This window comes from Aristolochia californica, unplaced genomic scaffold (assembly GCF_029961685.1).
Source record: "Aristolochia californica isolate CCGP_79_NKW_82.1479 unplaced genomic scaffold, dmAriCali1.0.hap1 SCAF_2, whole genome shotgun sequence".
NCBI lineage: Eukaryota > Viridiplantae > Streptophyta > Magnoliopsida > Piperales > Aristolochiaceae > Aristolochia > Aristolochia californica.
In genome coordinates this window covers 9,051,998-9,079,000 of record NW_027181881.1, presented here as the reverse complement: position 1 = coordinate 9,079,000, position 27,003 = coordinate 9,051,998, and the positions used below count along the sequence as shown (strand labels likewise).

General features: G+C 40.7%; 1 protein-coding gene across 5 annotated transcripts in view; it reads right to left on the bottom strand.

Moving 5' to 3' along the window:
• The window catches only part of LOC137955406 (ribosomal RNA-processing protein 12), a 32,659-nt gene extending 5,900 nt beyond the window's left edge, over positions 1 to 26,759 (bottom strand). For 2 of the 5 annotated variants that reach the window (XM_068802331.1, XM_068802332.1), the window contains exons 1-11: positions 26,194 to 26,759; positions 25,564 to 26,110; positions 16,041 to 16,289; positions 15,009 to 15,100; positions 14,615 to 14,825; positions 14,344 to 14,525; positions 13,807 to 13,980; positions 6,756 to 6,934; positions 6,079 to 6,172; positions 5,888 to 5,944; positions 5,614 to 5,748 (exon numbers count right to left, since the gene is read on the bottom strand). In XM_068802331.1, the coding sequence (XP_068658432.1) occupies positions 5,614 to 5,748; positions 5,888 to 5,944; positions 6,079 to 6,172; positions 6,756 to 6,934; positions 13,807 to 13,980; positions 14,344 to 14,525; positions 14,615 to 14,825; positions 15,009 to 15,100; positions 16,041 to 16,289; positions 25,564 to 26,110; positions 26,194 to 26,700 (2,427 nt within the window). In that variant the 5' untranslated portion in view covers positions 26,701 to 26,759. Of the gene's footprint in view, positions 1 to 5,613; positions 5,749 to 5,887; positions 5,945 to 6,078; positions 6,173 to 6,755; positions 6,935 to 13,806; positions 13,981 to 14,343; positions 14,526 to 14,614; positions 14,826 to 15,008; positions 15,101 to 16,040; positions 16,298 to 25,563; positions 26,111 to 26,193 lie in introns of those variants that run through there. The other 3 variants (XM_068802333.1, XM_068802334.1, XM_068802335.1) reach the window with 3 other exon arrangements.
• Positions 26,760 to 27,003: the final 244 nt, after the last annotated feature.

Sequence of the window (27,003 nt, the reverse complement as noted above, 5' to 3'; positions counted from 1 at the left end):
AGGAATTTCGCCACTAGGAGATGATTTGTTGTTTCATGAGTCCCCGTTCATCCGTAGTAAATGGATGTCCCTTGGACGACACAATGGAACCGGATGCCGCAGCTGATGTATTAAGAACAGTGGCTCAAACTATGATGCTGCATATGAATGTCCCTAAATCATATTGGGGTGATGCTGCATTTACTACATGTTTTTTTAATAAACAAAATGTCATCTTCTATTCTTGATGGTAAAATTCCTATTCAGATTGTATTGCCAACTGCATCTCTTTTTCCTGTACCATTGTGTGTTTGACTGCATTTGTTTTGCTTATACTTTCAAACCATCCCAGGATAAATTGTCTCCTCGTCAAAAAAAATGTATCTTTTTGGGATATTCTCGAACACAAAAGGATACAAATGTTTTTGCCCATCTATGAGAAAAAAAATTGTATTTATCGATGTTACTTTCTTTGAGGAGTTTCCATTCTTTGAGTCTTCGAGGTCGGAGTTAGTTCCTCCAATTCCATCTGTTCCTAGTCTTGTCATTCTTCTTTCAGTTGATGATTATATTCAGACTTCATGTGATGCTCCTACTTGGAAACCATTGTAGGCATATCAACACAGACAAACACCATCTCATGCTGCTCTAGACCTCTCTCTCACACTGAAACATGACTTTGCATCGTCTCTTGACCTTGAGGTAAGTGATCTACACCTTCATATTACTCTTCGAAAGGGTGTTTGTAAAGGTACTTGTCATTCTCTATCGCACTTTGGCTCCTTTGATTCCTTATCTGACAGTTATCATAAGTTTGCATTGTCCATCTCCACTTGCACTATTCCTTCTTCAATGCAGAATGTTCTATTGTCTCCTCATTGGAAGAAAGCCATGGATCTTGAAATGGAAGCACTGGTTGATAGAGGTATTTGGGAGTTATGTAACTTACCTCCTAGGACCGCAGTAGTTGGTTGTCGGTGGGTGTACAATAAAATATAATGTAGATGGGTCGGTTAAAAGATATAAGGCGCGTCTTGTTGCTAAAGGATATACCCAAACTTTTGGAGTGGATGTATTTGAGACTCTTTAGTTAACCGCTTGTCCTCTATTAGAATATTGGTCTTTGTTGCAGTAAATCAAGGCTGGTTGTTGTTTCAACTAGATATTAAAAATGTTTTCTTGTATGGTGATCTTGAAAAAGAGGTGTATATGGAGCAACCTTCTGGTTACGTTGCTCAGGAGGAGATGAATATAGTATGTAGATTCAAGAAAGCTCTTTATGGCTTAAAACAGAGTCCACAAACATGGTTTAAAAATTTTAGTCAAGTAGTTATGTCCATGAGATTTCTTAGAAGCCACAGTGATCATTCATTGTTTATTATGAAATCATCTGAGATTATTGTCTTATTGGTGTATATAGATGATATCATCTTATCAGGGAGAAACAGATCGAGCACTAAAGAAGTCAAATCACACTTGTCAACTCACTTCCAGACTAAAGATCTAGGTCTAACTAAAATATTTTCTGGGTATCGAAGTTGCAAGAAGCAAGGAGGGAATTTTTTTGACTTAGAGGAAGTATGTCACTTATATGCTTCAAGAGTATGGATTTTTGGGACCAGAACCAACTGATACGTCCATGGAAGTAAGACATGATCATGATAATCAAAGTCCAGAATTGATAGGTAAAACAATGTACTGAACATTAGTGGGTAAACTCAAATATGCTATAGTTACTAAACCAGATATCTCATTTGCAATCAATATAATGAGTCAGTTCATAGAGCATCCTCGTAAGATTCATCTAGAGCCTACATAGAGAATCTTAAGATAACTGAAAGGAGCACCAGGAAAAGGACGTTTTTTAAGACCCAATGATCACTTGAGGATTCAGGTTTTGCCTGACACTGCTTATGTAGGCTCCAAACTTGACCGAAAATCAACTAATGGGTGGTGTGTTTTTTTGGGAGAAAACCTAGTCAGCTGGAAGAATAAAAAACAAAATATGGTTGTTAGGTCTAGTGCAAAAGTTGAATACAAAGCGATGACACACATTGAAAGTGAGTTAATGTGGGTGAAATTTGTTGAACATGAGTTAGACTTCTATCAGAAAGATGCTATAAAGACTATGTATTGTGATAATCAGACATCAATCTTCATTGCTAGCAATCCGGTGTTTCATGAGAGAACAAAACACATAAAAGTAGATTGTCATTTCATTCGGAATGTAGTGATCAAGAAGGAGGTGACAACCCCATATATTTGATCCAGTGATCAACTCGATGATGTCTTCGCTAAAGCACTGAGGAAGCATGAATTTTTTAACTTATGTGGGAAGTTGTGACACCTTGACATATATGCTCCAGCATGAGGGGGAGTGTTGAAAAATAAGTACAACAGCATTTTGGTCATTTCACTTTATTCTTATTTATATATCTTTGATGTAATCTTGTTCCTCATGTTGAATTATTTCTATGGTCAAATTTCCATGTATATAAGACATGTAGAATGGGAGACATAAGGAGAATAGGGTTTAACTTAAGTGACGGGCACACTAGTAATGTTTATTCAACCCTCGTAATAATTAGGTTAGGGGTCATGCACAACCCCCATACAGCTCTTTTTTGGAGCTCCTCTCCACTCTCTCTCATTCACTCTCTCCTCTGACTTTTTTCAATTACTTGAAATTTTACACAAAGCTATAAGATTATAAACATGTGTGATAACATCTTTTTTTTTTAAATAGTTGTGATAACATCCTTGAAACACTTCAACAACAGGATTGTGATGTTCCTATTACTCTTAGAAAAGGAGTTAGAGGTTGTACCAAACACCCTCGGTATTTGTTCATACCCTATAAGAATCTTTCTCCTAAACACAAGGCCTTTCTTACTAGTCTAAATGAAGTTGTTATTCCTAAAACATTATCTGAAGCATTAGGAAATGAGAATTGGAAAAATACTATGAACATTGATATGGAAGCACTTGAGAAACTTGGGACTTGGTGAGGCTACCAAGAGGGAAGAAACCAGTTGGGCTCAAATCGGTGTTCACAATTAAATACAATTCAGATGGATCTTTGGACAGGTATAAGGCAAGGTTAGTCGCCAAAGGATACACTCGAACTTACGGCATAGATTATCTGGAGACTTTTGCTCCGGTGGCTAAGATTAATTCAGTGAGAATCTTACTATCAGTGGCATGAAAATTTTGGGTGGAGATTACAACAATTTGATGTCAAGAACACGTTCTTACATGGCGATCTTGAAGAGGAGATCTATATGGAGATTCCACCAAAGTTTCCATCGAATGAAGAAAAAGGGTGGTATGTAAGCTAAAAAAGGCTTTGTACGGACTAAAACAGTCCCCACAAGCTTGGTTTGGGAAATTTGCCAAAGTGATGGAGGGTATGCACTATAAACAGAGCTAAGGCGATCATACCCTGTTTGTGAAGGACTCGGCAACAAGGGGAGTGATGGTACTGCTGGTTTATGTAGACGATATTATAGTCACATCTCAAAGCAATGCATAGAATCCTGCAGTACTTGAGGGGTACACTGGGTAGAGGAATCTTGTTTAAGAAAGGAGAAGGGATGACTTTTGAAGCCTATGCAGATGCGGATTTATGCAAGATTCATAGTTGATAGAAGATCAACCTAGGGGTATTGCACTTTCTTAGGAGGCAATCTGGTAACTTGGAGAAGCAAAAAACAAAATGTGGTTGCAAGGTGTGCACAAGCTGAGTCTAGAGCAATGGCTCTTGGGATTTGTGAACTGATATAACTACGAATAATCTTGGAGGATCTCAAAGTCAGATGGGAAGGTCCAATGAGGCTATATTGAGACAGAAAGTTAGCCATCAATATTGCACACATCGCAATACAACATGACCATACCAAACACATTGAAATTGATAGATATTTTATCAAGGAGAAGCTGGATAATGGCCTAATATGTACTCTTTTCGTTCCTAATGGTGATCAACTTGTCGATGTGCTTACCAAAGGATTGTCTAGTATTGTTTTTCAGAGAATAACAAGCAAGCTTGAAATGAATGATATCCATTCATCAGCTCGAGGGGGAGTGGGAAAATATGGTTCTCTTGTATAAGGAAACCGTGTAAAGCATGTGCAGCATATGGGAAAATACAATCTGTGTACAGCTGTGAATACAGCATGTACAATCCATGGAAAATATAATCTGTGTACAGTTGTGAATACAGCATGTGGAAAAATACAGTCCGTGTACAGCTGTGAATACAGCATGTATAGCATGTGAAAAAATACAATTCGTGTACAGCTATGAATATTTGACTTTCTCAAGTGATTATAATTCCTGATTTGAAGGGATTAGATTTTGATTTGATTCTGATTTGTATCTCCAGGATCAGGTAGTTGTCTAATATAGTGACACTCTGTTGTATATATAAATTCGTTTCTCATTCAGTTTCTGGCTCAATTCCTAGTTGGGCAATAAACCTCTGAGCCCGACTTTCCCTCAGCTGTACAGCCTTCAAGAGATAACTGTTTATCTTTCTACGGAAGCACATACAGCGTCAAGAGGTCGATGCCTAATTTTCATGGTGCTCTCCTTGATGCTGAAATTTAAGAGCTCAGCCAGTTTCTTCGCTCCTAGACTGAGTTTTTATTTGGGGTCATGGCATTGACTTACCTATCTGGCGTCCAGAATCTTTGGGCCTCCTCACTGCTGCTCCTTATTACAAGACTTTTGGCTTTCCACCCAGCTGTTAATAGCTGTCCCAAGGTCTTTTTCTGTCTGGAAGTAAAAAGATCCTCCAAAGGTTCTTCATTTTATCAGGTATGCTGCTCATGGCAGGATTTTAACCTGTGATGACCTAGTTAAAAGAGGTCAAATTGTACTGACTAGTTTATGCAAACTGTGCAGCAATGTGAAGACACAGCAGCTCATCTTCTGATGCATTGTCCTTTCGGCCAGCATGTATGACATTCTATTTTCAAGAGATTTGGCATGATTTGTTCTTTCCCGTCTTTCATTGCTGATTTTATCTCCCAGTTTGCTTCTGCTCCATTCTCTATTGAAAAGAGGAAATTATGGCAGCTGTCTATTGAGTGAGAGGAATGCTCAAAACTGTGGGAGGGTTCAATGTTGGGTGGGGGTATTATTGAACGAGTTATGCACTCAATTCTTACCCGGTCTTCCAGCTTTGGGTTGTTTACTCAGATTCCAAATTCCATTATTAGGAGGAATTTGTCAGATTTCATATTTTCTTGCAGTTCTTCTCCATCTCCAATGGTTTCCTAATTTCCTCCTTCGCATGGTCTCTTCAAAATAAATTTTGATAGCAGTTTGCTTGGTAATCCGAGTCCAACAGATGCAAGGGAGTTATTCATGATCATAATGGTTTGGTTCGATTAACTTTTTCAGGACCTATTAAGTGGGCTGCTCTCCTGCAAGGCTTTAAGCATAATGTTGAGCGATTTTCTGATCCTCTAATTGTCAAAGGGTATTTTTGTAGTTATGTCGTGGCTTTTGACTTCATCAATCCCCGTGCGGTGTCTTCAGCATAGTTATTATAAAATAAGCATTTGAAATTTCATCATATTCACGCAAAAAATGAAAGAAAATCTAGAGAATAAAATGAACATATCTGACCTTTAATAGATGAACCAGTAAAAACTGTAAACAAGCCAAGCGACTTTTTAAAGAAATGATATCACGATCTGATTTTAGTTGAAGTAACAGGGCCATCAATTCATCAAACCGAGAAGAATAAAACCAAGGATGCTCCTGCACAGGACCAACATAGAATCTTAAATACAAAAGTCTCAGCTGACTATCGAGAAAGAAGCAAAACAAGAGACTGTTCTACATTGACCCATTAAATATAAAACCACAATATGTAAGTAATGGTCAGTGGCAGACATACCTCAAATATTCTTCTCAGACAACAGAAGGCATCTGATCTATGAATAGCATCAGTGGCCTAAATAACCAGTATGGCATATGACATCAGTTCATGCACAGTGAAAGTGGATAGTCGCTTCCTTTTTATATTCATAATGAAGTCATTTAGTAAAATTGAAACATAAACAGATACAAACTATGCTGGCAGCACACCTCTAAAGAAGTTTTAATGTAACTAAATAATGTATTAGTGAGATCTTCATCGGCACCGGTAACAAAGGAAGAAGCGAGTTCCACTACCAAATTCCTGCATGACACAAATACAAGGTAAGTTCCTCAACGGGTAATCTTCAAACCACTAACCATTAACTTAGATTATTTATTTTACCCTAACGATCCTTTCAGGACCCTAATACTTATTGAGACGGCATTTCAAAAAATTTATTTTTGGGAAACAAAATATAAACTCTTTTATCAGTGAGGCACCAAGTGGAAATAATGGAAAATGACATCCTACAGTAGAAAAAATAGCATCCGAGTTTGAAAGTTTGACAGGAAGAAGTTACGATTATGCTCACTCCAGTTCAAAGAAAAGAAAGAAAGAAATGTTGAAATCAAATGAATGGAAGTTGTTCTCGGCATGGCTTATTCTTCACCCAGAACAATAGATGCAAGAAAATAGGCTACGAGCATTCATTAATTAGTAATTTGCCTCTTTAAAGATCAATTAGTAAGAGAAAAAATTCAAGCACACTTCTGAATAACAGCACAGGTTTGTGTCAATAATTATCAGAATACAGCATAACAAAACTAAGATGTACTCTCAATAAACTATGTCAAAAGATTGTTACGGCAAAATTCATAGATACCGATAAGAGAATGTTTTCTACCGTCTTGATTCCTTTTGTTCATTCTTGCTCGTTCTGCCTTCAGAAGTTTCATGAGAAGAACTTCTTGGTTTCTCTGATTCAATCACTTCAGTCATCAAATGAGCTCTCCCCAATGATGAAATGAAGAGATCTTTTATTTTAGAACTGTCAGTAATAGAAGCTAAACAGCTAATTGCTTCCTGTTCCAGAAAAAAGACAAGGAAAATGAAGTCACGTGATTTTCTCTCTATTTAATCAAAAAATTAAATATTTCACATAGAGGTAGAAATTTTCACAACTGAAATCGAGTTACTTCAGTCATAAATGAACTTTTTTTAAAAGTGGTCATAAATGAAATTTCTCCAACAATAAAAGGAAAAGGCAATTTATTTCTGGAACAGTCACCACAGAAGCTAAAAATTAACACTCCATGTTTCGGGAAAAGAAAATTGAACTCGCACTATTCTCCTTGTAATTACTCAAAACATTTTAGATTTCTTCACTCAAGGCGATGATACGAACTATCAAGCATGAGGGACATGGGGTTCTTGTGGAGTTGGGCAGTACCATAGTGGCAGCGTCACAAACCGCAGGAGGACATGACGGCGATGGTGAAGAAGGTTTTGACGAAGTTTGGGATGTTTTGCCATGCCCCAAGAGTTACCACCAAAAAGGGAAAAGGAGCATGTCATAACTTTGAAGGATGGAACTTCACCGGTGAGTGTTCGTCCATATCGGTACCCCCAAATACAAAAAGATGAAATAGAAAGGTTGGTGGGAGAAATGTTGGCTACGGGAATCATACAGCCTAGCACTAGCCCTTTTTCAAGCCTCGTGCTATTAGTCAAGAAGAAAGACGAAAGCTGGAGATTTTGTGTGGACTATAGAACCCTTAACAAGGAGTCTATCCCGGATAAGTCTCCAATTCCAGTGATCGATGAATTGTTAGATGAACTTCATGGAGCACAAGCCTTTTTGAAGTTGGACTTAAAGTCGGGATACCACCAAATCAGAATGAAAGTGGCTGATGTGCATAAGACAGCTTTCCAGACTCATGAAGGACACTACGAATTCTTGGTCATGCCTTTTGGGCTTACCAATGCACCGGCTACATTTCAATCCCTTATGAATGAGGTATTCAAACCTTTTCTCCAGCGATTTTTATTGGTATTCTTTGATGATATTTTGATATATAGTCCCAGTTGGAGTGCTCATTGTGATCATTTAGTGACTGTTTTGGAGAAATTAAAAGAACATAGGTTGTATGCTAAATCTACAAAGTGTTCTTTTGGGAGAGAACAAATAGAATACTTGGCACATATCATTTCTAGAGAGGGGGTGTCAGTTGATCCGAGTAAGATACAGGCTATGGTTGATTGGCCCGCACCGATCACACTTAAGGAACTAAGGGGTTTCCTTGGTCTTACAGGATACTACCGGAAATTTGTTTCGGGTTATGGAGATATTGCGAGACCCTTGACTGATCAATTAAAAAATGATAGGTTTGGTTGGTCGGATGAAGCCACCGGGGCATTTGAGCGTTTGAAGGAAGCCATGACTACGGTACCGGTTTTGGCTCTACCTGATTTTTCAAAGCTGTTTATTGTGGAGACCGACACTTCTGGATATGGGCTAGGGGCTGATCTCCTGCAAGATCAATGGCCGATTGCATTTTTTAGTCAAGTATTGATTGAACGAGCCCAATTGAAGTCTATTTACGAAAAAGAGCTAATGGCCATTGTGTTGGTTATTCAAAAATGGCGTCCATACTTGCTGGGAAGGAGGTTTTTGGTGCGAACTGACCAGCAAAGTTTAAAATTCTTGCTGGAACAGCATCTCGTAAGTGTGGAATATCAACGCTAGTTGGTGAAATTGATGGGTTATGACTTTGACATTCAATATCGACCGGGGGTAAGTAATAGAGTGGCGGATGCACTCTCTTGCAAACCTGACATGATGAATATAGTTGCAGTTTCTGGGGTGCAATGGTTGGATATGGATGTTTTACAACAAGAAGTGGCCACAGACTCATTCTTACAACAAATTATCACACAATTGGCAGCTGGTGAAAAGGTGGTAGAGTTTCAAGATGACCCTGGGCAGCTCTTTTACAATGGTAGGTTGGTTTTATCTGCGACTTTGTCCTTAATTTCAACCTTATTGCGTGAATACCACTGCACACCTATTGGGGGACATTCGGGAGAGATTAAAACATTTAGAAGAATGGTTGCGGACTTGTATTGGCTGGGTATGAAGAAAAAAGTGATTGAATTCGTTCAAAATTGTGAGGTTTGCCAAAAGAACAAACACTTGGCAAGGTCCCCAGCTGGTCTTCTACAACCTATTGACTTACTAGAGATGGTTTGGGAGGATTTGACCATGGACTTTATTGAAGGATTGCCAAGATCAGAGGGTGTAGATACTATTATGGCGGTGGTGGATAGGTTGAGCAAGTATGCTCAATTTTTTGTGTTGCGGCACCCATTTACAGCAAAACCGTGGCTGATTTTTTTGTGAGACAGGTGATTAGATTGCATGGGGTGCCCAAGTCTATTATTTCGGACAGGGACAAGTTTATGAGTCATTTCTGGCAGGAACTCTTTCATCTCCAAGGGACTGATTTGAGGCACAGCACCGCCTACCACCCTCAAACAAATGGTCAATCTGAAGTGGTTAACAGGTGTTTGGAGACTTATCTTCGATGTTTCGCTTCTAACAGACCAAAAACTTGGGCAAAATGGTTGTCTTAGGCGGAATATTGGTATAACACCAGCTTCCATTCTTCAACAGGTACCACTCCATTCCGAGTCTTATACGGATGTGACCCTTCTTCCTTATTGCACTATAAGTCCGAGACAGCTACAGTTTCTAAAGTCGAACAGATGTTAGAAGAACGGGATGTGTATCTTGACGATTTGAAGATGCAATTACTACGGGTTCAGCAGAGAATGAAGGCCACGACTGATCTTAAAAGCAGGGATGAAGAATTTCAGTTGGGGATCGTGTGTTTGTAAAACTCAGGCCCTATCGGCAACACTCCTTGGCATCACGACGCAATGAGAAGTTGGCAGCACGTTTTTATAGACCTTTTGAGGTGGTGTCACGAGTTGGAAGAGTTGCTTACAAACTGCAACTCCCACGAGTCCTTCGTGCATCCGATGTTTCATGTCTCCCAACTTCGTCGAGCAAAAGGAATATTACATTCATCTTCAATTCTTCCTCCATAATTGACTGCTGAATTAGAGATGTTGGTTGAACCTGCAGCCATTTTGAATATACAAAGAGTGGAAAAAAATGGGCAGCAGTAGTTGGAGGTTTTGGTGCAATGGAAAGACCTACCAGAGTTTGAAGCCACTTGGGAGGATTTTGAGGCAAGGAGGCTCCAGTTTCCTGCTTTTTGCCTTGAGGACAAGATGAAAGTTTGGGCAGGGGGTAATGATAGACCCCAAATTAGTGCTACTTACTCTAAAAGGAATAAACAACAGCTGAAGGATAATTAGTGGCATTAATAGCTATTAAGGGTGGGCGGGGACATTTTTGGAATTTTACAATTTTCATAGGTTCGGGTGGGAATTTAGGGGAGAACAGAGGGAGAGGAAGGGGCGTGTCGTTTTGTCTTCAGAGCGTCGCTCAAGGAGAGTATCGGTCTCTCGAATACCAGTGGTTATCGTCGATCATTTCCGGTGAGTTCTACCTTGATTTCGAGAGTGGAGTTGCCATTTTTATCTTTATTATCATTGTGCCGAGGGATTACTGCTATCGGGGGTTCGTTAGCCCTGTCGAGGATTCATCGTCGACTCGAGGAGGTTTATTTACTTCGATTTCAGCAGTGAAGGTTAGTCGACTATTTCTCTTAGGCTTGAAAATCTTTATTTTTGGTATCGGGTTGTATCATCTGGTATCAGAGCGAGGTTGGGTTCGCCTCTGGATTTCGGTAGTGAAGCAGTGTTTTCGTTTTTCTATGTCAATTGCATTCGCACGCATTGGATTATTGTATCGGAAGTATATCAGTGATATCGGGAGTGTTGTCTACTCGAGGGTGGGTTCTGTTACGATTTCGACACTAAAGTGATATCGGAAGCATAGTCTGCTCGAGGGTGGGTTTTCTATTACGATTTCGACAGTAAAGAGCGTGAAAACGATCCTCATGGCGACTACCAGAATGGAGTCGAGGGAGGATTCGATGGAAGGAGTTGTGAACTTAGTAAGGGAGGAGGTGAGCTCGATGAAGGAAGAGGTTCAGAAGATTCCGGCCATGGAACAAGGGTTGACAGCGCTAATAGGGCGTGTTGAGCAACTCTTGCGTACCCAAGAGGAGCTCAACCAAAATTTGAATGCGCAAAGTAGGTCAACGACGGTGAGACAGGGGCTGGACTCGGCAGTGGGTGATAACTCGATCCAGAGAGGTATCAGACACAGAAGATATGATGGCGAGGTTGACTAGAATAGGCAGAGCCGATATGAAGTGCGACCCAGAAAGTTAGAGTTGCCAATTTTTTAGGGAGAAGACCCCGATGACTAGATTTGCAGAGCCGATATTTCTCACTTAACCGGGTATCACATGGTGAAAAACTGGAAGTTGTTGTAGTATGTCTGGAAGGGGATGCATTAAAATGGTTCAAGTATGAAAATAACAGGAGGGAGATCATGAATTGGAAAGAATTTCAGTCCTTATTGCTAAAATGGTTCCAAAGTTCCGAAGACGGCTCTCCTTATGAGAAATTTCTGGCGTTGAAGCAAGAGACCACCATGAGAGATTACAGAAGGTGATTTGAGGATTTGGCTTCCACGTTGGAAGATATTCCAGAAAAGGTGTTGCAGTCCAATTTTGTTAATGGCTTAAGCCCGAAATTCGAGCTAAGGTGAGGGTGTTTAAGCCCAATGGGTTGGGAAAGACCATGGAGTTGGCCCAAAAGTTGGAAGAAAAAAATAAAGTTATTAAGCAGACTCGGTTTGGGTTGGGTACTCCAAAACCAACGGGGACCATAGTTGAGAGTAATGGGAGGACCACGTCCATGGCAAAAACGATGAAACATGGGATGGAGAAGAGGACACCATTCAGGTCGCATCATCCCCAAGGGGGCGACCTAGAGGGGGCAACCTAGAGGCCAGATTAAAATTACTAGTAGTCTCAAAAAGTGAGTTGGGCCAGTGTTGCTAGAGTGTGCTGCTAGAGTGGGCCACTAGAGTGAGCCGACGTCCAGTATTGTTATGATCATGGGGTTAAGTACTTGGTTTTCCGCTACATACTAGGTCAGTCTTTTGAGTAGTATTGGTTAGGTGTTTAACAACATCATAGTGAGCATGAAATTTTCATACCAAAGACTTTATAGAAGGATATAATCTTCTTGCTTTACTTTTTTTTGAAATAGAGTTTTCTTGTTTTACTTGAAAAAATCTTCTTTGGACTTCGATATAATAAAAAAATAAAAATAAAAATATGTGGAATGGGTCTTTGTCTTAATGGCTACCTAGGAGAATTTGTAATGTGAGGTATTTGGGTTCAAGTCTCACATGATTCTCTTTGTGATTACTCAACACATTTAGATATGGCACAGCAACACCGCCAAATTACAGAAATAAATGTGACATAAGGCTGGAAAATAAGATACCCAACCACTACCTTATAAAATCTAGAAAATACTTGAATTTTCAGGTGTAACTAGCAGCAGTTAGTACAATATAAAAAACTCGCTAAGAAGTAATTCTCAGGAAAAAAATAAAAAAAATAAAAAAATAAAAAGAAAACAATGGTGTCCCTAGAACCAAAAAGAAAAACTTGTACTAATATTCAAACTCGTTCAAAGTTACTAACCCAAACACATCCCTAAAGAAAGCTCTCCTAATTGGGAGTGTAGACAGACAAGGAAAAGTAGAGAATTGCATTTGAGTCTTGTTCTTTCCTTTTCTTCTTCCTTCTTTTATACATCACCAATTGCTCTAGATGACCTTTTTTCTGTGTACTACAGCACACAGCAACTCCATAATTTTCATATCAAATACTTAAGAAAAGGCTTGTAATTTTCATTTTCATAAGATGAAAATTTCATTAAGAAAAGAAGAAGGAATAAAAAGGAAAGGTTGTTCTCCCAAAAAAAAATAAAAACTCAAAGTGGGTAATTCTATGTAAAAGAAGGGGCAAAAGTATAAAAAAGGGACTAAGAGACAAAGTTGGAATTACTTTCCAAAGGAGGGATATTTGGGGGAGTTTGAAAAAGGGGCACTAGCCATGTTGGTGCCACCTCTACCTTCCCTCTCCTTCCTCAATGAGGCAAGGAGACTTTCAACTCTTCTCCTATTAGGAAAGGGAGTTTCCTAGTAGCTTCTAAATAGTTTCCTAGTTTGATTACACTTAGAAATTCCTAGTTGGTGTAGGCTTTAGATTAGAAAAAAAATTTATTCTAATTACATAATTATAAACACCTATAAATAGAGAAAGATGGGCAAGGGGGACAGCACATCCTCAATCCTAGTTTAGTTTTGTTTATTGCTTTGTTAGTTGCTAGTAATAGCTAACAACCCTATAATCTTCCACAAGCCACTCTCTCTCATTCTTTCCTCTCCTCTCATCCCATATACAAGTCAAACCTTGTTTGCTAGAGAGTTCAAGTTTTATCAATTGGTATCAAAGCAGTGCTAATCCAAGCTGAATTGTAGCGGTGGAGATGGAAATAACTAGAAGAATGGATAAAGAAGAAGGAAGTGGTGTTGCAGCTGGTCTAGAACAAACACCTCAACCAAGGATAACCGAACTCAGCTCTATGTTTGAGGAGCTTTCGGCGACTATAGCCACTCTGGAGGCTGAGGTGAAGAATCTATACTCTCGGCTCCTTAAAGAAAGTATGTTAAGATTGAGTCCAGTTCCATCCCGAAATAATTACCCACTTAAGTAGAAAAAAAATCCAAAATATTGTCTCAGAGTGAAGATAAACTGACAGCTGGAGGCAGCTAAAGATAGAAAAGAAGTCCAAAATATTATGTGTACTCTAAATTCATTCTTACTTGAAAAGCAACATAACAATATAATATACTATACATAAAACACAAAGAACTTGCTAGTGGCTGAGGTGACCTTTAAATATGCCCGCTTCTGAGGAGGCGAACATAAAAATACATCAGTAAGAGGCTGAAGTAAACTCATTGAATTTGATGCCAAAGCCTTGATGTTCCGAGAGGCTATTTTCTTTGTGTAATGAGAGGATGCATGAGAATCTCTTAGTATCTCTTTGTTTGCATTCACAAGTTCCTGCAAGTGCCATGACAATCATGAGGAATGCTCATGAGAAAAAAAAAAAGTTTTAAAAGCAACTGGAACAGAAAAGGGAGGACTTAGTTCCACTCTAATCCAATAGGTCATTTAAACCAGGTTGATGGATCCGTAAAGATTCACCATAAGAAAAAAAAATACCTCAAGATAAAGAAGCATAATTTTCCGGATAAACCAATAGTTTCAACCAGTTGGATCACTGAACCAAATGGCTTTTCAAGTTAAAGGCATTTTAAGGTTTTCCAGAAAATCAGAACTGAAATGAGTGAAAGGAAGTAAATAACTAAGGGTAAAATAAAAAGTCTTCAGTGCTTGTGCTTTGCATTTAAATTTTGCCTATACCTGCAAGGCCATGGCAATGGCTTCATGAGTATATGAATCTTCCTTCAGAGCAGCAATCAGAATTGTGGACAAATCTTTGAGACTTTGAGAAGTATCAGTGGGATAGCGACAGAAGGCAGGCAATAATTCCCAAAGGCCAGAAGCACAAGCATGCAGATCTTGGCCAAGGTGCATTTTTTTAACTGGAAGGACAACATATAAATAAACGAAACTTCCAAAATTGAACTGCCATACAAACCCAAAGTTAAATGCCAGAGATAAGCATGCTTACATTTAGAACATGATTTCAGGATGGATTTGGCAAGTGGAACAATATGATCAATGAAGTATTTTAGTGATGCTCCAACTACAAACTTTTTCAAGATAGGTATCAACCAAAAATTAGAACAAGAGAGTTTCTCTGCATGAAGAGAGACAGGTATCAGAGTGAGTATCTTGTCTGGTCCCATAGCAATTACAGCTGATCCGATACAATCTTGGAGCTGCAGGGAACAAACAAAATGAAATATCAACAGCTTAAAAGACACTCGTGCAAAACTGAAAGTTCGAGAACATACTCAATTTATATGAGAAGAGTTTAAGAGCTGAGGACAATAACAGCAAATGCTTCATATTACAATTCAAAAAGATTACACTGGAAGTCAAGTTTCTGTCAAAGAACCTACATGTTTCATGCTAGGGATGTCTTCATCCACAACTACAACATGCTTTGAAAGATTAAATAGAATGCCCTTCATGAAGAGAGACGAAAATTTGCCTACAAAATAATGCAACAAAGTTAACCAAAACTTTCATAGAATTACCACAACCACAAGTGCAATAGGATCAAAACGAACCCAAAATAGGTATATCCCACTAAAGCAAAAACAGTGAAATGCACAGACACATGTGAATATTTAAATAACTCATTCTAACTACAACCAGGCTAAAGAAATTCCTATAACTTTATTCTTATCTTGCTAATGAGAAATTTTTAATATCAGTAAAAAACACAGAATTTGTTTAAATTTATGAGTATTTTTTTAAATGAAAAAAAATGCTCATAAATTTATGAGCATTGACTATCAAAATAAAAAAATTATGAACGTTTATAAAGAGACATCTGAAGCTTCATACTTGTTTACATGCTACAGTGAAAACAAGGCAACCATTCTGTCACCACTCTGTCACATCCATGGAATATCAAATGCTCACACTAGTGAAGATTTTATTTTTTTATCTCACTAAATGAAAAAAAAAATGCTCATAAATTTATGAGCATTGACTATCAAAATAAAAAAACTATGAACGTTTATAAAGAGACATCTGAAGCTGCATACTTGCTTACATGCTACAGTGCAAACAAGGCAACCATTCTGTCACCACTCTCTCACATCCATGGAATATCAAATGCTCACACTAGTGAAGATTTTATTTTTTTGTCTCTTAAAAAAAAAAAAAACAAAGAGTGAATGAAGCTAACCATTCTTTCAACACATTCTACACATTTTTCGAATTTTAATACAACATATACCGATCTGCATTGGGGTCCAGCCCTGAACTGAGTAGCAGTAGAGTAAGAATATGTGTAGATGCAGCAACACAAACGAATATATATATAGATATATAGATACATATAAACATAAATATATGTGTATGTGTGCACGCGTGTGTGTATATATATAGAGAGACAGATTTCAAAGGGATAAGAGCACAACCAAGCTTGAGAAATAAATGAGAGACAATAGTCAAGGTTTGCTCGTCAGGTATGCCATGTGAAGTATCAAGGTTATTTTCTATCGCAGTGCAAATTTCTTTGATTGCACTTGACTGTGGAGTACTTTTCATTCTATCATCGGATAACTGGTCACTGGTGGCTGAGAGGAAAGTTTCATCCAAGTTACTTGTTATCTGTATCATGGCAACTGCAGCTTGTCGAGCAGGTTCACTCTCATGACGAAGAAAACCTGAAGGTCTTCCGAACATGAATCAGTTTAATCATGAAAATTCATGGATTAGAGATGCAAAAATATTAATGATATAAAAGGAATTATATAAAATATATGTGCAATATCACTATATAAAAAATGGAACCGCATCCAGCCTTGAATTGCATTAAATTCAAACAACAAAACAAGTTCAGAAGATTTTGCTCATTTATGTCATTAAGTTTTAAGCTACATAAAAGAAATTTGAAAGGATTGTTTTTTAAATGTTAAACCCTTTCCCTAGTGGATTTGAAGACAAGACATCATATTAGAAAACCTCCCAAGTGATCATTGAGCCTAATACCCAAATGACATGGCTATATTTGCAGACCACAAAGCTACACATCCTTCTTCTTTGTTTCTACGCCAGGTAACATGATTCCTAGACTGAAGTCTCAACTACAAAGAAGGTTAACAAGCAGTTCCTTTTGATCCAACTAATCCTGTAAATCAGCAGTTTTGTGCTATAGTGCCAGGGGCACTGGTTAATCCTGTGAATCAGCAGCCTCAGCAAACCAACAGGTTGCTGCACCTCAGAGTCTCCACAGTTGTTAATCAGAGCCAAGTAATCACAAACATACAAAATATGTGCAGACACTACGGTGAATAACATTCTCCATAAAGTTGTTTCATTTTGCTTCTATGTAGTATTTTTCTTTTTTTTCAATGATGAGAATTTCATTCCAGAGAGAGAAAGAAACAGATTATAAATCGTACAAGGCCAAACATTTATTGCCCTACCGGATACCGGGAACGGCACTTTTTTTAGGATATGAGCTTTCTGGCTTTCTGCCTCTCTGGCCCATTCCTTGGCTCCTTGCCAGTGATTTTAATGCAACCCGATTTTGCAATGAGAAGTCTCCCCTTACCTCCAGGACTACCACAACCATGAGGCAATTTGTTGACTTTATTAGCGGTTTTGAACTGGAAGAAATCAGCCACTCTAGCAAGGCATTTATTTGGTCCAATGGTGAGAGACCTCCCATCCTGTCCAAGCTTGATCGTTTCCTTGCCACTGGTGACTGGCTCAAACTCTACGGCAACACCTATGGATCGGTCTTAAGCCGTGCTGGCTCTGACCACTGGTCTGTTCAGATTGATACCAAACTTGATAAATGCGGGCCTGCCCCTTTCAAGTTTGACAATTCTTGGTTGTTGGATAAGCATTTCGCCGACAACGTCGCCTCTTGATGGAAAACCTTTGGGGACCCTAACTATGATGGTTGGTCTCTCCCGCACAAGTTAAAGTGTCTCTACGTAAAACTCAAATCATGGTCCTCAGAGCATCACCTTACTGCCTCCTCTCAAAAATCCTCTCTCCAATCTCAGATTTCTGCCCTTGATATGGTTGAGGAGCAAAGATGTCTTACTCATGTTGAGTTTTCTAACCGCATCTCTCTTCAATGCAGTTTTCAATCTATTTTGCAATCTGAAAGGGTTCAATGGAAGACAAAGGCATGCTTCAAGTAGTTGGCCGAGGGTGATGCTAACACAAAGTTCTTTCATGCTATCGCCTCGGCCCAGGAGGACTAACCGGGTCACCTCCTTGTCTATTGACAACGAGGTTACCTTGAATAGGACCTCCATTACTGATGTTTTTCTTAGTTTCTTTGCAAATCTATACAGGGAGTACCACCACCTGCCCAGACTTTCCAACCTTCGCTTCACTGGGATTTCCCCCATATTGGCGAGTTTCATTGAGCTTCCCTTCTCTGACTTGGAGGTTGAAGATGCGGTCCTAGGACTCCCCCGAGATAGGGCCCCGGGGCTTGACGGGTTCAACGGGGAATTCTACAAGGTTTGCTGGCCCGCATTGAGATCGGATATCATTTCCATAGTCTGAAGTTTCTATGATCGAGGAATCATTTTTAAAAGCGTGGGTGATTCCCTTATTGCTATGGTCCCCAAAAAAGCTAGAGTGGAACGCCCTCAAGATTACCGGTCGATCAGTCTCATTTCCAAGTCCTTACAAAATCATCACCCGCATCCTGGCTCGTCGTCTCAAGGTTGTTCTTCCTACCATCATCCACCGGAGCTAGAGCGCTTTTAACATGACTCAGCTATGGCCACGCATGAAATTGTGGATCATTTTGCCAAGATGGGTCGACTGTGGTTTGTTCTCAAGTTGGACCTCAAGAAAGCATTCGATCGGGTTAGTTGGTACCTCTTGGATGACATTATGCAATGTATGAGGTTTGGAGACAAATGGAGGTTTTGGATCCATAGTTGTATCTCTTCGGCCTTGTACTCCTTGCTCTTCAATGGCACGGTCTGTGGCTTCTTCCAGGGCACTCGAGGCATCCGTCAGGGAGACCCCCTCTCCCCGCTCCTCTTCAATATCATTGTTGAGTACTTATCTTCTATGTTCTACTATGCTCGCAGCATTGGTTGGCTAGAGACAATCTCTCATCAAAGTAGCTTTGACATCCCCCTGCTCCAATTTGCAGATGACACCATATGCTTCGGCATTGGCACACTTGATCAGGTCCGTAACATCAAGGCCCTTCTCGGCCTTTTTGAAATGGGGCATACTCTATTGCTCAAGTGATTCTGGAAGCTCAACTCTACCTCGGGGGCTTCGTGGAAGCCAATGGTTGCCTTCGAGCTTTGGTGTCTTGGAGATAGATGGATCACTGACAGCAACTGTCGTCGTCTCTTCCCCCTCTAGAAGGCCATGTTTCATTTGTTCTCCACATCCCACACTGCCATTCGGTTCGTTGTTGGGGATGGCTCCAGTCTGCATTTCTGGACGGATTGGTGGTCGGGCGATGGCTCTCTTGCCTCATCTTATCCATCACTGCTTCAGCTCACCACCACCCGCGACTTATTTGTCTCTGACGCTTGGGGGAATGGCTCATTGAAACTTTGCCTTAGACACGGTCTTACTGATGAGGAAGCCATTTCAGTATGTGGCTTGATTGATAGTCTTGGTAGTGTTATAGTCCGCCCTCAGACGGCTTACTAGATGATTTGGCTCCCTGATGATAGCGGGCAATTCTCAGTGTCCTCGGCCTACCGCCATCTTATGGGATGGATCCGACCACCCACCCCCCACCCGGTAGCCTTTGCTTGGCGCCTCTCAGCCCTGCCCAAGGTGAAGTTTTTTCTTTGGAGTGCTTACCGCAACAAGATCCTCACTGCATACAACCTTATAAGGAATGGTAACACCACTCCCGATCCTCTCTGCCCATTATGTGGGACGGAGGCTGAAACTGTGAGTGACCTTCTCCTCCGCTATGGCTTCGGATGGATGGTTTGGACTTACATGATTTGACAATATAAAAATCAGCTTCTGCATCCCACTTCACCTGAGCACCATGTGTCGTTTCTCTTCTGGGACCCACCTTCCTAGCCTGGGCAACCTTCTGCTATATGCTTGCATTGCTTTCGTCCCTTGGTGCCTTTGGATGGAGAGAAACTCCAGTTGGTTTGACTGTGTTTTCCACTTTGCTACAGAGGTTTCCTACACAGCCACAGGGCTCATCTCTACCTGGATTCGCACCCGGAAAGAATTCGCCTACCTCTCTTGTTCCCCGGTCCGCACCAACTTGAAGATTATTGCTAGGATGTTCGTCCCCTCTGCCCCTCACCAAGTTGTTGTTTGGGAGCCTCCTCCCACTGGATATTATAAGTTGAACTTTCATGGTAGTGCCTTTGGGAACCTAGGTTTGGCTGGTTTTGGCGGGGTATTTTTTTTCGGGCAACACTACCATACTCTCTTATTTTGGCCTCTCGGAATTGTTGACTCGACCACTATTGAGCTCTTTGGTCTCCTTCACGGCTTGCGTATTTTTCAGGACCACTTTAGTGGTCCCCTTATCGTGGAGGGAGACTCCAAGGTCATCATCGGATGGTGCTCCACCTCAACCTTCCACCCATGGCGTCACTAGTAGATTTTTCTTGATATTTTGGACATTGTTCCCACCATTTCTTGCACTTGGTCTCATGTACTTAGATCAGCCAATTCAGCTGCGGATTTGTGTGCTAAATACCTCCTTCCCCCTCCCCCTCCCTCTTCAATCTCTTGTTGTAAGGGGAGGTCTCCCTTGATGTATCATCCTTTTCTTTGAAATAAAATTATCAACATTTCAAAAAAAAAAAAAAAAAAAGGTTACAGCTCAGCCAAAATGACTGCCCAAGAAACAAAGACAAACTAAGAACAATATATAAGTAATCCCAAACGAAAGCAACCCAGAGGATCCATATCAAGCAAAGTTTTTTTTTTTTTTTTTTTGAGTGTGAATGAAATTAGGGGAGAAGTACAAACTACAGAAACTCTCTCATTACAACAAGAGATAGAAGGGAGGTTCCCAATTTAGCTCGACTGTCAACAAAAGAGTTAGCTGAGCGAGGAACATGATTCCAAGTACATTACAAGTTTAAGGCAATATTACAAATGTCTAAGAAAGCGTCCCAATGTCTCCACAGGGGAGCTTTGATATTAGCGCACCAATCAATAATAATCTTGGAGTCTCCCTCAATGATTTAGTGGCCCGCGGAATCTTTCACGGAAGATATTGAGTCCATGTAGGAGGCCAACAAGCTCCATAGTAGTGGAGTCAGAGATTCCAAGAGGGCCGGTGTAGGTGGCAAGGAGGGAGCCATTGTCCAAGTGAATGCCACCAGCAAAGCCAGCAGGACCTGGGCAGCCAGTGGCGCATCCATAAAATTCAGTTTGAGGGAGCAGCAAGTAGGTGCAAAACTTGGGTAACAAGAGGACGACCTTCAAAGGCAATCTCATTGAAGTTGAGAATATGCCGAGGAGGTCGAGAAGGAGCCACTTGGATCGGCAAGCCAGATTAGTTTGTCAAGGATGTGGATACGGATTTTGGCCTGCATCAATTCAGAAATGAGTTGGGAGGCAACAAAAGCTTCAGTGCCAAAGAGGCCTCTCCAGAGTTGGAGATCCCACTTGCCATTGCCCTGCCAAACCTTAGCAATCGTTGAGGACAGGCTTGTGGTGATGCTTGTGTATGATATGTGTCTACCAAGGGATTATTGCCCAACCACCAGTTAGTCCAAATTTTGGTCTTCCCACCATTGCCAACAAAAAATTTGACCGAGGAGGCAAAGCTCAATAGGAGCTGAAAGAGATTTCTCCAGATAGGGGAGAGGCGGTGTTGGCAGCCACCCTTTGTCCACCACCCATCATCCATTCCTAGTTTGGCCGCCACCAGAGGACGCCAAATCAATGTGGGTGACATGTTGTACCACCATAACCAATTTAAGAGAAGGGCAGAATCAGTCTCTGTGGTGGTTCTGATGCCAAGGCCCCCCAGGCTTGCAAACTTCTATCCAACTGACTAGGTGGCACTTGCTCCAGCTAATTTTTGTATCAGATGTTAGCTTGAATAGGCTGAGGAGAGTGTCGTTCTTGATTTGATCCATGGAACCAACCCCAAGTAGAAGAGCGTCATCAATGTACTGCGGAATAGCAATGTCTTGATCAGCATGATCCGAAATTTGAGCGAGCTAACCAATATGTTTGGCATGCCGAATTGTGGTCAAACAAGTATTCCGCAACTATGGTGAAGAGGAAGGGAGAGGGGGTCCCCTTGTTTGATTCCCCACGAACCATAGAAGTGTCCACAGCAGGTGTCATTGAAGAGGATGGAGTATGATGCAAATGAAATGCAGCTCCGAATCCAAAACCTCCAGCGATTGCCGAAGCCCATACGCTGAGGAGGTAGTCGGAGAGCTCCCAATTTACTCAATCACAGGCCTTTTTCAAAGTCCAGCTTGAGAGCGAATCCAAGGAAGTTTGATCACTCGAAGGAGTCAAGCATTTCGACGGCAGCCATAGCAGAGTCGAGAATATTTTGCCCATGAATGAATGCGCATTGCCTATGCTGGATAATTTGGGGGAGGACGGTATTTATTTTGTACACAAAAAAATCTGGCAATCACCTTGTATGAGTAAGGGATGAAGACTTACTGACTAGAAATTTTGTGGGCATTCAACATTGGCCTTTTTGGGGACTAAGGCAATGAAAGAGGCCCCCATAACACAATAGGTGATGCCGCAGTGGTAGAAGTTGTGGATCATGGCAGAGATACCATCTATGGTGGTCGTCTAATAGCGATGGTAGAATTCGTCGTTTACTCGGGGCTTGGTCAAGAGGCATTTCGAGGACAGCATGTTCGATTTTAGAGTTGGAAAAAGGTTGCTTGAGTTGGTGAGCTGTTTGGCTAGTGATTTGCTTGAATTGGAGGAGTTGCGGGGTGGGCCGGTTGAAGCACTCCTCAATGCATAATTCTATGAAAAATCTCATAATTACAATAGTAATTGAGTGTTTATCCAAAATCATTTGGCCATCGATACACAACGAGGTGATTCGGTTAGGTCTTCGTCATGCAGAGGCGATAGAGAGAAAAAATTGTGTTTCCCGTCTCCATCGGACAATCACCGAAACCGAGCTCTTTGTTTCCAAAGAATTTTATCATTGTATGAGATTGATTGAAACTCTTGACTATGGCTATTATGATATTAGAATTCAAGATGAGAAGGGGACCTTTGCTCCTCAGTGCGGTCAAAATCAGAGATGTGGTCCAGTAAGGAGCGCTTCTCAGCGGTGGCCGTAGAGCAATGACTAGAGGACCAGGTTCTGAGTTTTGCTTTGAGGAGCTTGAGTTTAAGTGGAAAGATCCAGCCTGGGTTGTCGCTGGGCTGGAGACTTTGCCACTAGACCACAAGAAGAGAGTCAAACTGGGCACCTCTTAGCCAGTAATTCTCAAACCGGAATGGCATGTTCCTCCAATAGCCAAATTTGGTATCTAGGAGAGATGGCCAATGATTGGAGCCTGCACGATTGAGGACCCTACCAAAAGCGTTTCCATAGAGTCTGAGTCAGCTGATATCAGCAAGAAATCAGTCTCTTTGATAAAATGGGTCAACGTTACCTCAAAGTATGCTCCCACGGTATGCTCCCACCGTAAAGACAAACCATGGCATCAATCCATAATTTCATCCAAAAAGCGCAAGAACCGCCAAAGAGGTCTCATTCCTAAAGAAAACCATCAAATAACCACAGCAGAGTCACCTTCAAAACGGCCTCATTCCTACCAAAATGTTGCTTATACACCTTCAGCACCTAGATCAATGCCCAAAGCTCTAACCCCCCAGAATTACTTTCTCTAAAAGAAGTAGAATGTAGTCCCAAATGGTCACAGAAGATGCTCCCATCTCCTGTGGGGCCCAAACTTCCCTTTGAACTTTAATCAAGATTGCATTTTAACCACCCTTCTGGAAGGGGCCTCCAATGAATAACACAACTTCCTCTAGAATTTGTAAAAGCATTGACCTCATGCCAATGAAGCCTCAAAGTGGCGCTAGAAAATTGCTGCAAGTACAGCAATTTACTAACCCAGAATTGAGTATAATGTATCATGCACTCAATAAACTCTCCCAATGTATGGGCCATGTTTTCAAAAGTCCTAACATTTTTTCCTCCCAAAGGACACACATAACTGCATAAAAAGCAGTCAACCAAGGCTCCTTGCAAGACTTTGATAAAGGTCGTTCATAAACTTGCATCAATAAATCTGAAAAAGATAAGGAGACACAAAAAAGATAGGCAAATTATCACAGCATGGCAAACATCACATTATAGACAAAAAGGCAATGCAAAGAAAGTATGATCAACAGACTCATCCTGCAGAAGTCATCTACTATACTGAACTACCTGACCCGGGCAGATCAATCATCTGTAGTTATATTTTTTACCTCTTGACACACACCACATAAAATGCTTAACTTTAGGGATTGCAAGGCATCGCCAAACCAGCAAGGAAGAAGAATGACTAGCAATGCTGGAAGAGAGGAAAGGTGCATACAAAGAAGAAATAGTATAATTGTCAGAGGAGCATCCACTCCCTCCCCCCCTCTTCTTGTTCAAATAAAAAGACTCTAAAAAGGATAGCAATCTAGGTACTTCAGCCAACTCATTATGTCACAAATTTCACCAAAAAGTGCAAGTCCCAAGCCCCATTACAACAATTACCTCAAAACCAGCACTTATTGATCAGCAACTAAACAAAACAAGCATGGAAAGAATGATGCTAAGAACACCCTACCAAACCAAATATCAGACCAGAACTTAGCCTTGTTTCCCCAGCAAACATGGTAAAGAATGCCCTACTGAAACAAAGGCCTCAAATTAAGGTTCCATAGATATGAAGCATGTCAGGGACTATCTCTGCAAGGAACCAGAAGTACTGGTAATTATACTTCATGACAAGGAGCTTCCTCCATAAAGAAATGGACTCAGCTATATAGTGCCACAGCCACTTAGCCAATAGAGCCTAATTCATTCAACCAATGGATTAAATACCCAACCCGCCCAGGTTTTCGAGAAGATGCACTTCAAACTAATTAACCAAATCGTACGGAATTGATCTAAGGCTCCCTGCCAAAGGAAACGAGACATGATCCCCTCTACTCTGCAAACAACACTGATGGGACAAGGCAAAAAAGAAAGATAATAACTTGGGATTCCAGCAAGGGCGGCTTTAAGCAGCACGGCATTACCAGCCAATACAAACTTCTTACACTTCCAAGTTGAAAATCTTCTTTGAAGCTTTTCAAACACAAGGTTTCATAGATCCCTAGTGACCATCCCCAAAAACAAAGGCAGCCCTAGATACTATATGGGGAGGGGGGAGGGAGGCCACTTGACAGGGCAAAGTGGCAGCCAAAGTAGCTTGGAGATTATCCTCCAAATGAGACGCATAAGTGAGGACTTGGCCCGATTAACCCACTGCCCCAGAATTTGCCCATGCATTTTCCTCCTGCATCTTCTTTTTTCCTTGTCTCTCTCTATTTTGGAGAGCATGCATCTTGCTTCTTTTTTCTTCTGTTAAAGAAATAATATCTTCCACTTAAAAAAAAAGGCAGAACTCAGCATTGAGGCATTTCCTACTGTCCCCATGACAAAAAGCTTTCCCTGTAACTTTCTCTTTTCTCATCTTGACTTTATTAGCATAGCAAGTAGTTAATAATAATGAATCCGACCACAAGAAAATTTTCTACATTCAATACTCATTAGTCTAATTAATACCACCACTTGAATTTGCCAAAACTTGCCCGTGCCTGAGATAAAAACAATCGGCCATGACAAGATGCACTTGTGAATCTCTAAACAAGTAAGGAAAAATTGCTCTCTGTGAAAAGTACACTAAGCGACACAAGAAAAGGCAGATATTGTTATAGACGTGATTAAGATGAAATTGACCTTATAAATAGCTAATAGAGTACCTGCAAGGGGTACAAACACCGATGGAAGCATCTGGATCCACCTACTTGGTTCCACCTCATGAAGTTTTCCCATAGCGCATATTAACAGTTTCATTGCAGAAACTATAGTGTCTGGAGGATTCTTCTCATGGAAAGATACATACGATACTAGTGAAGCAATTATTTCCTCTACTTCTGGCACAATAAGTTTCGCTCTTGTAAACTTCAAAAGGTCAGCAAGAACATCGAAAATGTGTCTTGTCAGAGGTGAGAAATGGCTATCCAATAACTTACTCAACTGCGACAGTAATTTATAATTCACTTTCTCTGATAGCATTGGAATTATGAATTTCAGTAAGTTTAGCATATGGAGGACATCCACATGCTCGGGTTTAGACAGGATATCAGATTTGGATCCTTCAGCAGCTCTTACAGCACTCAGCGGAACAGCGGTAGCCATGTAACCGTTGAAGAAATAAAATAGCACTTTACTTGCCCTTTTCAGAACTCCCCTGCAAGAAAGAGACTTAAACACCTCCTCGACGCATAATTGTGCGCATTTCCTGACCTACCATATTAAAGCTACATCATGAGTATGAAGCAAGAAGTATACATATAAATAATCGTTAAATAAAACAATAGTGCAACCACCTTAGGACGCTTATCCACGACAAATGCCATAAGTGTCTCAAATGGCACTTTTACAGTATTCCAGTCATTCAAATCGCATAACTTCAGCAAACAACCCAATGTTTTGATCAGTGAGCGAAGAGCAGAAGTAGACAGGGGTTGGGAAGGGTGCCGAACCACTGCAGTCAGAACAGCAACGGCTTCTGAGGCCTTTGCCAGCGGCAAAGATGACGGTGAAATAAGAGGTAGTAAAACCGACATGAACGAGGCCAGAACGGCAAGGGTCGAGGGTTCAGATTGCTGGTCATTAGCGGTGTTTTGGATAGAGGATATTGCGGCAGCAAAGTATGCGGGCGGTGATAGAGGGAGGGACTCGTCTTGAAGGATTGAGCGCATGGCGGCGGCAGTGGCAATAAGGTGGCGGTGCTGGGGGGCAGAAGACTTGCCATAGCGAGAGATTAAGGATTCGCAGACGTCGGAGGAAGAGGAGAAGAGAGGCACAAGTTCATCACCATCTTCTGTATCCATGGCCGTCGACGGAAAGCGGTGGAGCAGCGCGTCGCAGTTGAGTTATAAACCCTACGGAAGTTGAGAACTACATAAAAAAACCCTACGAAACTAAATAAAAACAGGTTGACATCTTGGACTGTGTCCTAAGAAGGATGACCAAGACCCTCCTCCCCCTTGGTATTTTAATAAGTACAATTTAATAATTTTATTTTCAATTAAAAAGTAAATAAATTTTTATAAATTATTTTATATAAGATTTTAAATTATTAAATATAAAATTTTCCTATAAGTTTCATTTTCCTTTTCTTTTCTTTTATTTTC